Source organism: Calidris pugnax, unplaced genomic scaffold (genome assembly GCF_001431845.1).
Source record: "Calidris pugnax isolate Ruff unplaced genomic scaffold, ASM143184v1 scaffold252, whole genome shotgun sequence".
Classification (NCBI taxonomy): domain Eukaryota; kingdom Metazoa; phylum Chordata; class Aves; order Charadriiformes; family Scolopacidae; genus Calidris; species Calidris pugnax.
Genome location: NW_015091118.1, coordinates 1,868,601 through 1,884,211, shown reverse-complemented (window position 1 = coordinate 1,884,211; position 15,611 = coordinate 1,868,601). Strand labels below are relative to the sequence as shown.

General features: G+C 39.8%; 1 protein-coding gene across 1 annotated transcript in view; it reads right to left on the bottom strand.

Annotated features, from left to right (window-relative positions):
* The window catches only part of TMEM135 (transmembrane protein 135), a 167,962-nt gene that overhangs the window by 136,725 nt on the left and 15,626 nt on the right, over window positions 1-15,611 (bottom strand). The window contains exon 4 of the mRNA XM_014958255.1: window positions 1,763-1,796. Coding sequence (XP_014813741.1) covers window positions 1,763-1,796 — 34 coding nt within the window. The remainder of the gene's footprint in view (window positions 1-1,762; window positions 1,797-15,611) is intronic.

Here is a 15,611-nt window from a genome sequence, read left to right as displayed (position 1 = left end):
TTTAGCAAATTTCGAAGTGAATCTTATCAAAGCATATAAAATTCTAAACCAAAGCCAAGTAAGACAAATAAGGAAACGTTTACAGCGATCACACAGTTTGCTAACAAGGTACGGCACCATCAAGGGCAGGTTACGAAGCAAACCCTGGTAGCCCTGAGCTCACCAAAGATTTGTGCCTGAAATAAACCATAATGCTGAAGAGAACACCCATTGCATCAATAAAATGTAACTGCATGAGGTGCCTGTTCCCTTCTACCACCACCCAAAAGGGCATGAAGCCTGTGGCACAGCCGCTCGAGAGCCACGAAGGCGAGGATAGTGTTCTCAGAAGTGGGATACCCGGAGGTGCTGCTATTTAAGCACACCTATTTCACCCTCCTCTTGAAGACATGCCCCAGTAATTACCACCGTCTTTATAACCTGTGTTTCCTGAATGAGGAGTTCCTACGCAGTTGCTCTTTTGAATTCAAGGAAAACTTCAAACCTTCCAAGGTTAACTTACCCTTGGAGGAATCCAACCTTGTTCCCACACGTTATTGAGGGTCTGAACACCTAATTAATTACATTTCAAGAAAGGGATTTTTCATCTTTTCAAATTAGGAAACAAAATTTACAAAACCAAGGAATCCTAAAGGATACTGTATGAACCATCCAAGTCAAGCAACTATAAAAGTTAAAGTGGTACTTGACAATAATAAAATTAATGGCAAGAATTAATTTCTTCTCTTCTCAAGTCCGTAAGCTCCACTCATGAGCATATCTGTAATGACAGGGAGTATCTGAATACAGAACAATTTCTGCCTAAAAGAAAATTGTTAAACACCAGAATTTGAGAGGGAGAAGCCTGTAATGGGTTCACCAAACATGGACATGGAGTTTCCAGGCTATTTACCTGTGAGCAAACATACGATGTCACCTCCTTCCAAAGGCCCCCCCTCCCAAAATCTTCAGAATTACAAGAGTCACCAGCAATGACTTTACAAGGATGGAAGAGAAGGTGTCAATTTTATCACTCGAGTCTGTCTGCAACACATTGTCTTTGTCTCATTGCTTTTACTCATGAATCTGTTCATCATTATTGGAGTTCTACACTTGCACAACTCCGCTGAGGCCCCAGCACAGTAGGCTGGAACACAACCCTTCAGTTATTTCCTTTTTTGTAGTTTCCATGATTCTTTAGGTAACTCAAACTTTATAGAAACCCCAGAAAATTCTTTTGGCATAACAAAATCAGTTCTAAAGGAGTATGATCATGTAACAGAAGTATTACATATTTAAAAAAAGTTAATGCATAAACGTCATTTAGATAAATTCACTGCTGCTATGTATTTGAATGAGATTACAGGGAATACGACACAAAAAAATTTAAATCTATACAACCATGTGGTAAAAATATTTGCATGTGCAATATTTGACATGACTTTGAGAAACATTAATTAGAAAACTAAAGTATATGGTCTTGAATCGATCATCTGCAAAATAATGATTAAAAATACCAGATGCCATTCTACTATGGAGGGGGTAAATAAAATACCCATTTTCCTGGGGCTATGATACAAGAAATTTTGAGCACAGCACAATGAAATACATTTCAGTCACTTCCAAAAGACCTATAGTCACAACTTACTCTTAAGATAATTTTATTTACCTAATAACACATAATTCTTAAAGAAAAAGAAAAATCTTGGAAGCATTAAAATCTCAGCATCGTTTTCAAATGAGATCTTACATATCTTTAGTCTTGAAATAAAGGACCACTTACTTGATTGGCCATGTAAATTGTGAGGAGACCTCTCCTACAAATAGAAAGGATAAAATTAGTGAATGAATTAAAAATTTTTTTTTACACATTGAAGAAAAACACTTTAAGCAATAAGAAATCAATGCTGAAATTAAAATTAAAGAAGAGAATTCAAAAAACAGATTATTGATGGAGGATGAATCATTACCACCCTATAGAAAAATAAGTACGAAACCAAAAATAGCACCTTGATAACACGGTATCCAAAGCAGAGAGAAATTACAGGAACCAAGTTATATATAGCAACTTGCTACTGCACGAGCCCTGAAGCCTTCACGAAGGGACAAGGCACCTTGAATTACATGGAACTTATCACAAGAATAAAAGCCTGCACACGAGCTTGCAATGTGAGCATACAAACAGTGACCAAAGCCTAAGTTAAACTGTGAATTTACAGAAGAATGCTGGTGTGTAAGCTTCTCTTTTGTGACCAGCACCATGTAACTCAAAGTGCCTTAGTCCTTCTGCTTACATTATTGTCACAAGTCTTTTCTGAGACTGATGACGCAGAAATCTTGGCACAAACCAGTATGCCCTGACTTTTCCAGTTGAGAGTCACCATGCCAACAGTGCCCTGGCAGAGTAGCCACCATTTTCTCTTTTAACCTTTACCTATTTTTTTTTTTCCCCCTTCTATTTTCAGATCTGTCCCTGTGCCTCAGCCCAGAGCTCACACGACTAGACAGACAGGAACACTATAAACTTGAGCTAATGCTCTCAAACTTTTGCTGATGCTACTGGAGCACAAGACCAAAACTGGACTTTTGACTATGCAGATGTGAGCTGCTCCAGTGCAGATGTGAGCTGCTCCAGTGCAGATGTCACTGTAGGATCCAGATGAAAAAAATACAGTTATTTTCTGTACATCATTTGCAAGTCACCAACGGCCTTGAGAAAGTGGAAAACCTTTACCACTGCAGATTTGCTTTGCCCTCATCCCTTCCTCTTCTTCTGCAAAGATTAGCTTAGAGACTACGGCCAAAGGTTGGAAAACTCAGTTTCAGTATTTCATACTGGAATGCTGTTTTTAACTTCTTGATTTTACTGTCAGCCTTGTCGTATTTGGGATTTTTCTTATCGTCCCCACTGCTGTCCCACACAAAACATGAAAATAACATAGAAGGCACCAGATGTTTAACCATTAAAGTTTCTCAGCATGGAAATGAGTTTATAACCTGATCTCATCTTTGTCTTCACACCATTCAGGATTTTTTTTTATATTGCTTCTACAGGAATAACAGAAGGTCCAACCCACGTTCCATTTTGCTATGAGACTGAAGTTTTCAAGCATTCACAGAATGTTTCAGAGCATAAGTAGATAAACTGAACAGATCCTGCTGTCACACCAGTTGAAGAAGCGAGCAAAACAAAATCACAGGTAGCAGGAAACAGAGAAATTCCTATTGCACTGTTCCCAGGCTTCAACCATCCTAAAAAAAAAAAAAAGCTTACTCAGCATTTTCTACACCTATGTTTAGGGTTTATAAAATTGCCAAGTTATGCATCTAGATCAAGGTTTTTCAGAGAGATACATTCCACTTAAAAGTTTCAGTGCTTTCACATCACATTGAATTTGCAGGAAGCAACGATGCACCACCCTAAGTTGCCCTATATTTGTGGGGAAGATCAAATCTGGTGTAAGTTCAAAACTTTAGCTAGCAAAATCAGTTTGGGTTTTTTGGGGGGTGTTGTTTTGCTTTTTAAAAAAAAACAACAGTTACAAATCTGCTCTTTCTATACTTTCTCAACCTAGTACCACTCTGTGGGTATTAGAATCAAGACTCCGGCACAGAAACCTAAGAAAAAATAGCCTGAATCTAAAGATTTGTCGAGGATGAGAAACACAAGAAACAAAAAGACCATGGATAGTGAATAGAGTTCTAAACGTTAAAGCAAAGAGACCTCTACAACTTGTAATACCCATTAAAACACTGTATGATGTTTCTGACCAGAATTCTGACCAGAATTTTCTGACCAAAATTCATCTCATGTCATAGATTAAATCAACTCACAAACTGGTCTGTAAACAATCACCTTCTTTAGCTGATTAGCTCAAATGATAAAATAATATTGGTGTCCTGACCCTCCTGATTACCAAACTGGCAGCCAATACAGTTCTGTGTACTGTAATTTTTATTTTAATTTGTTCTTGTGGGGAAAAATACTGGATATTTCATGTTTCTTGGATAATTATTTTTTTAACCTTGTAATAGTATTAAAAGTTTAGGACAAATATCCAGACACTCAGCTGTTTGGAAACACAGACTTAAATTTACCCACGACAGCTAATCTGGTAACTCTTGGAGTATTCTGGAAAACATCTGAACTTCAATAACGTCCTGCAGTAACACACTTACCTGCCAGAATCCACCACCAGCTACTGAGTGACAGACACAGCTTTAGGAGCTGTATTATATACAGTGTGCACAACCAGCACAATTATAGTACGTGCATATCATTTATTTGGTGGATTCTCTCCTGTCAGGCAGGCAGGGATGACATGCAGGCAGGGTCTTTTAGCCTTCCCATGAATATTTTTGCTTTATTTTGTTTTAAGTACTAAAAAAACCTAAGAATTTGACCTAACAAAGTTTTAGCTTCTATTGTGGTCCCTTTTGGCTAAGCGTAAGATGCAACTTGCCAACTGCAAAGACAAAGAAAGGAAAAGGGGCTAGAGAAGAGGAAGGAAAGAAACCAGAGGCTGCAGTGTAGCTGCGACAAGACTGATGCAAGAAGTAGGTGGTCGGGAGGGGGGAAAACTTGCAGACAACAAATGTGCACAAGGAAATAACTTCTGGAGCTGAAAATACAGAAAGTTGCTAGATGACATCATGTGAAAGTGCCTGCAGCAAGCCTGGCCCTATATGCTGCTGTACGAAGCCCCGGCTAACTCCAAGCAAACAGTTTTCTTCCTCTAAATTAATTCTGTGACTGTTTTAAAAATAAATAGCCCCATGTTTCTGGGGGGAAAAAAAAAAAAAAAAAAAAAAAAAAAAAAAAAAAAAGACTCCAGCAACACTAACCCCAACCCTGAACTCAACTGTTAAAAGTGGGTAGAAGTTCAGAAAACGTTGTACTATTTTGTAGCAATGACAGCTGACGGAAAACAGGACAGAAAGATGGAGGTTGGCCAAGCAAAAGGGTCACTGGTACAACCAAGGACTGTATTAAAACTGCAGCTGGTAAACAGGAGAAGAATATAATTGGGAAATGGCATTACAAGAGCAGGAAATAATTAAATAACAAAAAATAATTAGCCAGCCATGTCTAACCACCTGCTTTGGGGAGGTTTAAAGATCCTAATAAACAGCTAACGTTTCATCCCCAAAGAATCGGTGTTGAACCTTAATCTCAGGAGCACCAACATCAGCAGGTAGATAGACCAGTGATGGCCCAGCAAGGTCACCACAGGAAAGCCCAGGCAGATGAACACAAATCCTTACTGCCCCTTCTTCCTCCATCGTCTCTCTCTCTCATGCCATTTTCTTCCAAAGACCACTCTCATCAGGATCCTCATTTTGGCTTCCCCCTGCCTCCCTCTCACCTCTTCAACTGAGAGTACCTCCCACGCCCTGCCTGTTTCTAATGACGTATGAGATCTTTAATTTGGGAAGGAAAAACACAAGCTGGGGGCAAAATTCATGAGCAGCAGACCAAGGCTGAGCCAGGACAAGGATGTAAGTCAGCATCCAAGAGAGCTGCATCTGTGGGACAGGAGGTGGGATGGCACATCCTGGTCCATCCTGCTAATCTGTTGTGTTAAATCAAACAAAACAAAGAAAAAGTGTTCTGAAAAAGTTTTAACAAAACTGTTATTTTTTACCTGAAAAGGAGGACTGCAGGAAAGCAATCAGGCTGTTTAATTACCCTTTAAGTACCAAAAAGCAGCAGTGTTTAGCATACTTTTCATTTTGTTTCTCTTTCCCCCCCCTCAATTCACACTTTCACATGAATTTTCTCCTATGCTTGTCAGAGAACTGAGCAGGAAACATCTCAGAGTTTAGTTATTCAGCGCTGGTCACATCATGTGAACAATTCCAATCTCACAGATTCCACTTTTAATGGTTAAATTACAACAGACCACAGGCTCCCAGAAGATAATTCTCTTGTTCACTTATACCTTGCTCAAAGAAAAGCTCCACTTGAAAAATCTGCTTTTTGGACAACCTGGTAATGTTCAGGCCAAATTCTAACAGCAATAGCTCTTAAACTATGGCCTATAAACCTCAACAGAGAACCACATATTTTTGCAATTGCACTGCTCAGAGGAAAGAGTCTAAAATAACTGCTGAAAAAAAAACCAAAAGCTATAGGATAAAAATAGCAAGGAAGCCTCGCAGAGCACCAGGCTGTATGACCAGAAGTGTAGGTAGGAGGGCAAGGGAAATGATTAATCTCTTTTAATTGGCACTCGTTACACCACACAGAGTCCTGCACCCGGGTTTGGTCCCCAGTACAAGACAGGCATTGCTAAACCAGCAGTGAGGACCATCAGCATGGCCAAGGAGATTTTGACTTGATGTGAGGAAGCAGCATATTCTCCATTCAGACAGCCCAGACATCAGAACAGGGACCCAGAGGGGCTGCTGGACCTCTGTCCTCAGAGATTTGCAAGGTTGACCGGACAATTCCCTAAGCAAGTTGGTCCCATCTCAGTGCTGGTCCTGCTCCAAGCAGCAAGCTCCACCAGCTGACCTCCCAATGCTCACCCGAACAATGCTATCATTTTACAGAAAAAGAGTTGGTAAGCAACTTTAAAATATCATACATATTTTTTTTTCCCCCAGATTATAAAATCAGAAGAGATTACAGCGATAAATAATCTGGCTTCTTAACTGATATAAACCACAAACTTTTCTGCAGTGAACTAGCCACTTCTTCAAAAAGATCAAATTTGTCTTTGTTTCCAATGCAGTCACCACAACCACTGAGAAATTATTCTAATGCTACTTACCTTTACAATTTGCATCCTACTTTAGATAACTGGTCACTGAAACCAGTTACATCCTTACCTCCACTGCAACCCCCCAGTCTCCAACCAAGCCACCCACACACCATTACTTAAAACAAAAGCTGAGCTCCTTCAGATTTTCCTCAACGTTTCCTAAGATTTTAATCATACTCATGGCTCTCTATTGAAACTGTCACAATTTTTCAGAATTCACCTTCAAGGACTTAAAAATGAAAATACAAGAAATAACAAGCAGATTAAAGATATCCTATTCTTTGTTCAATCCATAGTATTTTAAAGTCAAAGAAACCACTAAGTGCTATCCTCAGACAAGGAATGCATCTGCCTGTGAACAACGGATTTATATTTTCATGTAAGTGCTTTAAATTCTGGAAAATATATTTGATTTAGGCCAAAGTCCAATTCCCCATACACATGAGTTAAAAATCCTGTTCATGCCCATAGAAGCAATGGCAAGTGTCCAGATCTGCACGCCAACATATTGTTTGTGGAAGTTTCCTAAAGACCATTTTCTTGCCTAGCCTGACACATTACAAAATTCAAAGATTAACTTCACTTTCACAAGTAGCATGAGCTTTTGCTTCATATAACAGCAAATCATACAAAATACCGATTTTTAAAATACAACCAAGATATTTTTTCCTACAAAACTCACTGCCAGCTCTCTCTTCTTATTTATGGTTTTCCTTCAATATATTTATGGTTTTCCTTAAATATAGAGTTGTTCTTTTCTAAAAAAAAAAAAAAAAAAAAAAAAAAAAAAAAGAAAGAAAAGCAGCAACAAACCCCAACCAAACCAAAAAAAAAAACCACCACCTTGCCTGAACAGTGGAATGAATCCTTGGAACATGCTTGTGCTTATGGCAATTTTATCATAAATTAATTATTGCAACCACAGCAGCACTCAAAGAAATTTTCAACCAAAAGCAAACATCTTCTCTTCCTCTAAACAGCCACAAAAGCAAGGTAGGTGCCTGTCATTTTTAAGCTATTTGTCTCTCAGTATTCATTCCTCCTTTTGGATATTTATTTCTTTTGAATGTTTTGCCTTGCCCTGTCCATCTTAGATGGACACACACAGCACTCCAGGCCCTGTGGTTTCCTCATCAAGAACTATTTTTTGGCAATACAAAGTTTAAAGCATTGTCTTCTCTATTGCCTTCTTCCAGCTAAACCACAAACCTTTCCACGTAGACATCCTGAAATCTAAACATTCACTGCAAGTAATTAGACATATTTTAACTCCTATAATTGCATTTTTGTACGAGTCGTGTTTTTTTTATGATCACTTTTTTTTTTCTTGCTCAAAACTAAAGGGGAAATAAGTGACCAAGTCAGAAATAACAGGAAATAACTACAGCAAGATGAATACCACTACATACAGAATTCACATAAATTGACTAAACAGGCACCTCTTTCAGTGAGAATAGCTCTGGGTGTGAGCTGAACCAGCAAATGCACAGCACAGGGTGAGGTACACACTGGGGCAAGGACCCTGCTACAGCTCCTGTAACCCAGCACCCAGCAGCCCTTAGCAAGGAGCCTGAGGATGGATAAAGCAGCATGTTAAAAATCCTTATGCGTGCAATTAAGAGAACATGTTCTCTGATTAAGCAGCCTCACTGATGGATTATGTTTTTCCATGTTTACAGTAAATTTAAACAGTTGGGGCGCAAAAACCCGCAAAATAAAAATAACCACCTCACTGCAAAAACAAAAATAGTTTTAGCTTTGCAATGACGCTTTCTAACTTCAAACCAAGTCCAAAATGTCATGTTCCTTACTATTTTTTTTTTTTTCAAAAAAGTCTTAACTTTTCAAAGCAACAAGCCTGACCTGAGATTAAATCAGTACCGGAATGAAACAAGTCCTTGTCTTATAGGTCACAAGAAAAGATCTGAACTATGTGTGGTTTTAACATAGTGAATTTGTGAAAACATATTTTTTTATAAGTTTCCTACAAATTCAAGTTTTAATTTTACACTAATTGAGCCTGCTGCATATTCTGACAGTCACCACCTTATTTTAACCAATAAACCTTTTTTGGATTTTCTACAACTCTGAGAAGACACAAATAAAAGTACTTTCAAAGGAATCAGTGGATTCAAAGGGATATACGGGGTGGAATGTAAAAAACAAAGGTAAAGAACACATAACTTACGCTGTAATGGCTTGTTATAGTAAAATTAGAGAACATTTGTCCTTTTTTAAAAGAAATACAGAAAAAAAAATAGAGAAAAAGTTAACTCTGCCTTTAATTTCTGAGCATAAACTAAGAAGCTAACTTAATAGTTTATAATGGCTCCCCAGACAGGATTTGTGGTCTGCAAAAACAGGAAGAATTCCTACCCCCAGCTTCCCTCCCCCCCACACACTGTAAAACACACCACTTTATAACCTGCAGAATTAAATCAAACACACAAATCACAGGTTTCCCCTGAAAAGAAAAAGGTCAATATCAAGAGGGAGGTTTTTTTTCTGCTCTACAGCAGCTTGACACCACAAGGTAACCAACTATAGATCTGGAGTTGCGATTGCGTCCCTGTAATAACACAAGTCCTACAGATTATGTTTAGTGTATCGTTAATCTCTCACACCCACCAATTTCCTACTGACAGCTGGAGGCCAGCAGCGAAATCCTGGTGCAAAAGTTCACTTAAAATCAGCAGGAACAGATAAGCTTTCAAAATACTGTCGAAAATTAGGAAAACAGACCTAAGCAATAAGTTTTCAAAAAGAAAATGATTATTTTTTGAGCTTAGTAAATACCAGTAGCAAGTCTTTCACACGAAGATAATATTCAGGCACATAAATTCATGTCAAAACCATACAGTTTAAGGACCCATGAGCCACTGCTTTTTTTTAAAGGAATTTTCTATTTCAAAATTATGGTTGTTTGCAATAGGAAATGGGCACTTTACAGGTTGGGGAACTTGAAGTTGCTCAAAACTGCAAAGCAGTAATACTTGCTTTGAGCTCATCATATGCTAAGTAAAATGGTTTCTTGCAAATACTCAGAAATTATTGTTCTTAAAAGGAAAGAAAATAAACTCAACATGGTCCATGATTTGAACACACGCCAAAGAAAGGGTATGAGAAAACTGGAAAGGGAGAGAAGCCAAGAAGAAAATGTATCTACAGCAATACGTTCCCATTAAATTAGTACCAATAATTCTTAAGAGTTTTCAGCTAGTACAACACAAGATAATATCTACAGTTAAATTTTTTAACTGTTTTGTGCTTTATTTTATACAGATTTTCTTTCAACATTCCCTCCCTCTTCCTCCTCTCCCAGTTTCTCTATGGTGTCAATAGAGTCAAAACAAAGGCTGACCTACAGAGGGGAAAAAACCTCTTAATTAAAGTGTGATTTAACCTCACAAGATTCCATGAAGAGATAAAAATCAAATTCCAAAAGGCTTATTAGTTTCATGAAAGGATTGACTAGCAGATAACAGAAGAATAACAAATTAATCAAACCTCAGGGAAAGAAATGAAGGATTTCCAGCAATTTTTTAAATTATTAACATTCTTGGTATAGAAGGCCTATCTAGTGCTAAGTAAGGCCCCAAAACACAATTTCTTCGGACTGTTGATAGTAACACAGAATTGTTTTTAATCAGCTCAGTCAATCAAAAAGAAAACACTCAGTTCTTTTCTGGGCACCTTCTCAGTTGGAACAGAGCTTGGACACTCTGTCTGGAAGGTCTGTACATAGGGCACAACAGCAAATTCTCTCTTTTTGAGAAAGCTGCCTGAGGATCCTTCGTAGCAGCAGCACAGGTCACTGCTTCTGCATATTCTGCTGGTAATCACTACTGCTTCACAGCAAAAAGATGATACAACGGATAGAACTGTTAATAAAATTAGAAGAAGAGCAAGACAGAGGGCACAAATCTCAGAGCTGCAGAGATCATAGAATGGTTTAGGTTGGAAGGGACCTTAAAGATCATCGAGTTCCAACCCACCTGCCCTGGGCAGGGAATAAACCAGGTTGCTCAAGCCCCATCCAGCCTGGTCTTGAACACCTCCAGGGATGGGGCATCCACAGCTTCCCTGGGCAACCTGTTCCAGTGTCTCACCACCCTCACAGTAAAGAATTTATTCCTAATAGCTAATCTAAATCTCCCTCTTTCATTTTAAAACCATTACCCCTTGTCCTATCACTACACTTGCTGATAAAGAGTCCATCCCCATCTCTCCTGTAGGCCCCATTTAGGTACTGGAAGGATGTGCAATATTGACTGGCCTTGGACGTATACTCAGTATATGAGTATCCCGAGAAGGACAGGAAGAAAGAGAAGAAAATTCTCCTATAAGGCTACTACTCTAGCAGACAGCTTGGGGTTGTCCCAACACCAGTGGAAATCTATCCAGTATTTGACCTGTTCACCTCTACCCTCCAACCTTTCCTGGGCTAAGAGCCATTCACCCATACCCAACCTGTGCATCCCAAACCCAGCCCACGGCACCTCGGGGGGAAGCAGCTCCAGAGACTTCCAAAGAAGCCCCATGAAATAGCGCCTTTCCCTCCCCTAGTCATATTCTGTGTCCAGCTTGAGATTATTTTTTTTATAAGCTACTCAAATCATCATTTTTTTCATCTGTTTCAAAAGACTCGAGCAGCCTAATGCTTTTTAAAGTCTGTCAAACTAATAGCTATCGTTTTGTTTGCATGGTAAGAGTTTTCTCTTTACACTCATAACGTCTTAATGATTACATTTGTGATCAGATTACACTGTTTAAAAAAATACCTGATGCAAAAAAAAAGCTAATATAAAAAATCAATCCAACTTTAACTGAAAACTTCTGTAGTTTTTCACATGGTGCGACTAACTTCTACATGCCCTTTACAGTCAGAAACCTCAGACCAGCTATTCCAACAGGAGGAGCATATGGAGTTAAGTTATGGCAAAGTACCGTGTTGCCATTTGCATTTTTTCCCTATTAAAACCCCAATGACAGCATGTTAAGTCATATTAAAACCAGGCGTCAAATCCAGTTAGGAACTATGAATTAGCTGAGCAGAAGGTGGATTAATGCTGCTAAGAGTGTGCCTACATCCGTAAGGGCCTGGAACACAGGGGGTCCCAAGGAACAGCAGTGTCAGAAGCCAATGTAAACCTTCTTTAGAAAGGTGGGCAAGCCATATTAAAAGTTTAACTGAGATTCATTTCAACACATCCCTAGTGCCCAAGAAGTCTATTTCTGGCAGGTAAATCATCAGTATTCAATGATGAACTGTGCCAGATACTACAGACAGACATTAATGTGATATTTCACCCACCAACTTCTTCATTGTGAGGGTGGTGAGGCACTGGAATAGGTTTTCCAGAGAAGTTGTGGATGCTCCATCCCTGGAGGTGTTCAAGACCAGACTGGAAGGGGTTTTGAGCAACCTGGTCTAGTGCGAGGTGTCCCTGCCCATGGCAGGGGGGTTGGAATGAGATGATCTTTGGATTGAGTTGGAACTCAATGATCTCTAAGGTCCCTTCCAACCCAAACCATTCTATGATTCTGTGAAAGCAAGAAGTAAGCTATTGTCAAATCCAGTTTGAAACTATTATTTTCTAACTTTAAGCTCAAAGATCCAAAATGCCAACAGTTGATATTAGAACATTTTTGCTTTGCTCGGTCCATTGCTCACAAGGAATGAATAACAGACACTGAAGAAGACCTTAAAAGGAAAAACTTATCATTGATGAAGCAAGATGGAGCACATATGAATTCCTTCAAGTAGACAAAACGATTCTGTACTACCAGACAGTCCATATTGTTTCTGTCTTTCACTAAAGCTGGAGCACTCTGGGTTGCGATGACAGGTGCTGGCCCAAATTCATGAGACCTGCTTTATGCCTTTAATGCCGTGGACTCTCTTGTTCCCGTTTTTAAGACAGACCATCTTTAGGAGGTTTTAATGCCATACATGTACTTTATCAAGAAGTTTCCATCTAGAGTGGAGGTCATCCAATTACAAGAAACACTACGCAATCCATAATACTTAGTAAAGGAAATAAAAAGGTGGCGTTTTCTGTCCTGGGATGCGGAGGGGAGAGAGCAGGAAGGGGAAGCAAGATGTTTAACCACAGTACACTGCTGTAATCTTCACCACAGAAAACCCTTGCATGGTTAAATATAGCAAATCGCAACCATTCTAGGTTTCTACCTCCATATTTTTCCTGCTGCAGGAGCTAACGACAACATTCATTCCTTAGGAGCAACGAGGAAAGAGTTGCTTCATTAACAGGGTTTATTAACAGGGTTTATAGGTGTGGCTTATATGGAAACAAAGATTTAAGTTCCTCGCATGTGTACTATCTAAAAACACTATCTACAACCAGGCCTGAGGAACATACCACAGAACAGTTCCCTCAAAGACTTTCAGCCATTGTACCAGAGGGACAGTAGGCTCAGATCTTATCTCGCCAGGTAAATGTCAAGCTTTTCACTGCCACATCAGCCAGCGCTACAGCCAGCTCACCCAGGCAGCATCTGAAGTTTATTCTATACTGGCAGAATATTTATTATTCCCCCCCTGGGAGCTGCATGCTACACACAAGCATTCAGACACAGAAGATGGATTAAGTGTTTGCTTAAACCAAGGAAGTGCAAATGAGTGTCTCCTGGATGCTACTGCTGAGCAGACAGAACAGAGTAATTAATCCACTGTTTGTGCCATTTAAATCCAAGTCAGACTTGCAGCAGTCTGAATTTTAACATTTTATATGTAGGCGTTTCAAAAAATTTATTTGCCAAAAGGAGTCCTTAGAATATGAAATAAACTTTGGCTATAATCAAGTCTCAATTACTCACGAAGCAGCGCAGGAAGAGCCAGCTACACAGAGTCACCTGGGATCCATCAGAGGTTGTAGCTTGACCTTAGCACTGCCCTTCGTCTGTCCAGGCTGGTCTCACTTGAGCTGACAGAGGTAGCAAAGAGCTTAATGGATGCTGCCCGTGATGTCTCTGTGTTCTTACTCATGAAGTAAATGGATAGCACGGCTGGGGCTGGGCCTAAGCTGGTAAATCCTCCTGAAACTCAGGGAAAAAGGAGACCACCGAGCAAATGCAACCAAATAGTCCTGTGTGATCCAGCTCAGCCCTGACTGTAACAACACTAAGAGAAAACAAACCCACCCAGATGTCTGCAACACATTTTCCAGCAGCTCCAGACTCACAGGTATGTATTTTACATGGGATCTTCCGGGATTCTTACTCCGTCTGCCTCTTATCCCAGAATTTGGATTGTTAACTATAAAACTATAGCTGCTCTTCCATCTTGTGCAAGACTTCAAGGACCACACAAGAAAGCTGGACCAAATTTTTCCATCACTGGAATGCTGCAGGCCGATAATTCCTGAAACTTGGGTGCTGAACGCTTCTGCAGACATGGTGACAGCTTTTCAGAAGCCTGATGAGTTTATAGCCCGGCCTGATTGACTATAAATATTTGGGACTGTCCTTCCCTCTTCCTCTGTTCACAACTATAGGATCCATCTTCCCAGCTTTTGCCATCTGAAGTGGATGAAATCTAGTTTAAGACAGTTATCCAGACTGCCTTTGTAACTGAGACACACAATGGGGATTCACTCAACTGACTGGGAAGAGGTGACTGGTATGAAACCAAAACACACATTTTGGATGGTTAGAAAAGTCAAAGTGTTAATGGAAACCACTTCTTTTAAACAAGCATGCAGAAGTATAAGGATTATATATACTTACATCTTATGTGGATGCACAGAATCATGAGGAGTAAAGGGCAGGGGTGATAGACTGATTGAAGGAAAAACTAATAGCACAGTATGGGAGAGAATTTATCTTGCAAAAAGCAAAAGCGTTTCCATAGTTCATTTAAATAAAGAAAATTTAACTCTGCAGGTACTTTTACAAGTGGAACACATTTGACATCTTGCTAGTAATACAGCACCTTGTTATGACCCACAGAGGACATCCCTTTCCTTTACACAGGCCTGCTTCACAATCCCGCTACAACTTCATCAGCAACCTTCCCTTCATCTACTGGGCAGGTGACTTTGCCATAGAAGGGTAGGAAATTAGTTGATCAGGACTTCCCTTTTGTGAATCCACATTGACTGTGCCTGATGACTGCATTGTTCTTTAAATACAATTTACATCGAATAAATACAATTTCAATAGAATCATAGAATGGTTTGGGTTGGAAGGGACTGTAGAGATCATCAAGTTCAACCCCCCTGTCATGGGCAGGGACACCTCCCACCAGACCAGGTTGCTCAAAGCCCCATCCAGCCTGGCCGTCAACACAACAGCACTGCCACAACAGTACCCAGTATAACCTTCTCCAGAATTTTCCCAGAAACTGAGGTTAGACTAACAGGTCTGTATTTTCCTGGGTCTTCCTTCCTGCCCTTCTTGTAAATTGGAATACCTCTGGCTAACTTCCAGCCAGCACGGACCTCCCAAGACCTTTGGTATATGACAGAGAGGGGTCCTGCCAAAACATCCACTAGTTCCTTCAGTCCTCAGTGCAGGGATGAATCCCATCAGGCCCCATGGACTTGTGAACATTCAGCTGATACAGCTGGTCCCTTGCAACTTCAGTGTCCCCAAATGGAAAATCACTCCCACGGTCATGCTTCTCTGACTCAGGGGACCAGGCAGCCCAAGATCTATCAGTATTATTAAAGACCAAAGCAAAAAAACCATTGAATGCCTCTGCTTTTTCTTAATCTCTATCAGTCAGGTGACCACCCTCGGTCAGTATCAGTTCAATGTTATCTCTAGATCTCCTTTTGCTATTGACGTACTTTAAAAAGCCCTTCCTGTTGTCAGATACAACACTGGCCAGTTTCAACTCTA